The sequence below is a fragment of the Thunnus albacares genome, chromosome 9 (assembly GCF_914725855.1).
Source record: "Thunnus albacares chromosome 9, fThuAlb1.1, whole genome shotgun sequence".
Taxonomy (NCBI): Eukaryota; Metazoa; Chordata; class Actinopteri; order Scombriformes; family Scombridae; genus Thunnus; species Thunnus albacares.
The window spans coordinates 1592475-1594591 of NC_058114.1; the positions used below are offsets into that span (position 1 = coordinate 1592475).

Below are 2117 nucleotides of genomic sequence, written 5' to 3' on the forward strand. Positions count from 1 at the left end.
GAGGAAGAGGAGGGGAGAGAGATTCTTGAAACGAGAGCGATGCACCTGTTGGCGATCGATAAGGGACGATCAGAGATGGATTACACACACACACACACACACACACACACACACACACACACACACACAGAGTTTGGTGATGCTGTGGAGATAATAGAAAGTGAACTCATAAACTCCCGAATCCCTCAAATCATCCAGAAATACGTCACATGACAGAAACTAAAGAAGCTTTTAGAGTCTTTAATCCACAATCACACTACGTTATATATTTTTTGCCTTTCTTGATGGTCAACATGTCAGATTAATTCATCACAGAGTCATAAATTCTTGCCATTAGTTGGGTGAGAGTCAAAGCAACAACGTTTGGGATCCTGACCAATCATAGCTCTCCATCTTTCACGGTTGGTGTGACGTATAAAGGTGATGAGTACGTCGGAAACTCGGCAAGGGAAGGCAAAAAAAGTTATGAGATGTGAATCTTTTTGTCGGGGTGTCATGATGCGTTTCCTGTCTTCCACTATGATACAAAACTCGTCTTCATTCCTGATGTCGAGTCGAGGTGATCAATGGATGATAAGAACTGGATACCAGACTCAGAGGAACTTACTATAAAGTCGCTTCTCATTCACGACTTTCTCATAACATTTGATAAATTCAAGTGTGTGCTCTGGGTGATGACTGTATGCTCGCTGTGTCAGATGTCTGTATGTGTTCTTGAATGTGTCTTTTCATGGTTTTGTGTCCCAACGTCACTGTAAAGCACTTTGTAACCTGTGTTAAAAAAGGTCCGTGGTCGAGGTGTTATCATGTAGTCTCCTCCCATCGTGACCTGGACCTGAAGGTGGACTAAACAGGTTGGACCGGAGACCCGGTTGGGGTCCGGTCACGTCCTCTGATTGGTCCGTCTTAACATCTGTTTCTGTCTCTCTCCACAGTGGTACCTGGGATAAGGACTCCAGAGGCCCCTCCCCCCCTCCACCCACCTATACGACAGATCGCTGCAGCCCCTTCCTCGACCTTTGACCTTTGGCGCCAGCTGCAACAGAGAGTCCTGTCTTGCCCCGCCCCTACAGCCCCCCCCCCCCTTCCTCCCACTCTGCGCCTGACTCTGCCCCCACCAGCGCCATACACAGACTCCGCAGCATCAGCATGGCTACAGCGGATCAAACGCACCCCGACGCCGGTGTTCAACACCCACTCTGTGAACTGTATGTCATAGACTTCTCTGTAGACATATGGTTCATATGTCCATGTCCATATTTAGTGCCAGACCCTGTCACCCCCCCCCCCCCCCCCTCAAACCAGACCAGGCGGAGATATTCAGAAATTCGTCGGGGGATTGAGTCTTCAATTTTTGGGAATGCAGCAAGACTGAATCACAGAGCTTTCCTACATACAAACTCTCCCATCATCCTTTGCAGTGTGTGTATCCAGTGGACTTGCAGCGGTACAAAGCCCCACCCTCACCGTGCCCACCACCCCACCACCGCTCCCAGTTGATCCTAATGGAGTTGGTTTGGGTGGTGGGACAGGACGGGATGTGCCGTAGTAGGGGAGGGGGGGGGGGAGGGGAGGTGTTACCTGGCTCAGATACCACCAGCTGACACCCCTCCACCCCCCCCCCCCCCACACACCTTAGCCCTCACACACCTCCTGGGATGGACTCCACCCCCACCACTTGACCCCCGCCCCCCCGCCTGGCTGGTGGCAGTTTGGGGATGGAGGAAGACGACACGGCTCTTTCCAAGGACATGGACCAGTGCTTAATGGAAAGAGCCGACCTGACAGGGAGGTGGTGTGGGCACAAACAGACGCCCTGCCTGTTTCACAGTAATAACATGAACTACTCATGCAAGGGGTGGGGGTGTGGGTTATGATAGGGGAGGGGGGAGGGGGTGGGGGGGTCAGGTGGAGGGGGAGTTTTAATCGTGGGGAAGCAGGGGTTTGTTGATGCGAAGTGTTGCGACCAGACGCTGGTGGATCCAAGCTCGTTTATCTGGGAGACTTTGGCTTCATGGCTCATTGATTTTTCTCTCTTAGCCGTCATTTCAGCTGGTCCCCTCCTCTTCCTCCTCTATCCATCCACCAGTCTGGGTGAAGCTACAGCATGCTAAGGA

The 2117-nt window shown here is 51.8% G+C and overlaps 1 protein-coding gene across 2 annotated transcripts in view; it reads left to right on the top strand.

Moving 5' to 3' along the window:
- Window positions 1-1874, top strand: part of nfia (nuclear factor I/A) — a gene marked incomplete at its 5' end in the record, with an annotated part of 48613 nt that extends 46739 nt beyond the window's left edge. For both annotated transcript variants that reach the window (XM_044360920.1, XM_044360919.1), the window contains 1 exon segment: window positions 936-1874. In XM_044360920.1, the coding sequence (XP_044216855.1) occupies window positions 936-950 (15 nt within the window).
- Between the last annotated feature and the right edge of the window lie 243 nt (window positions 1875-2117).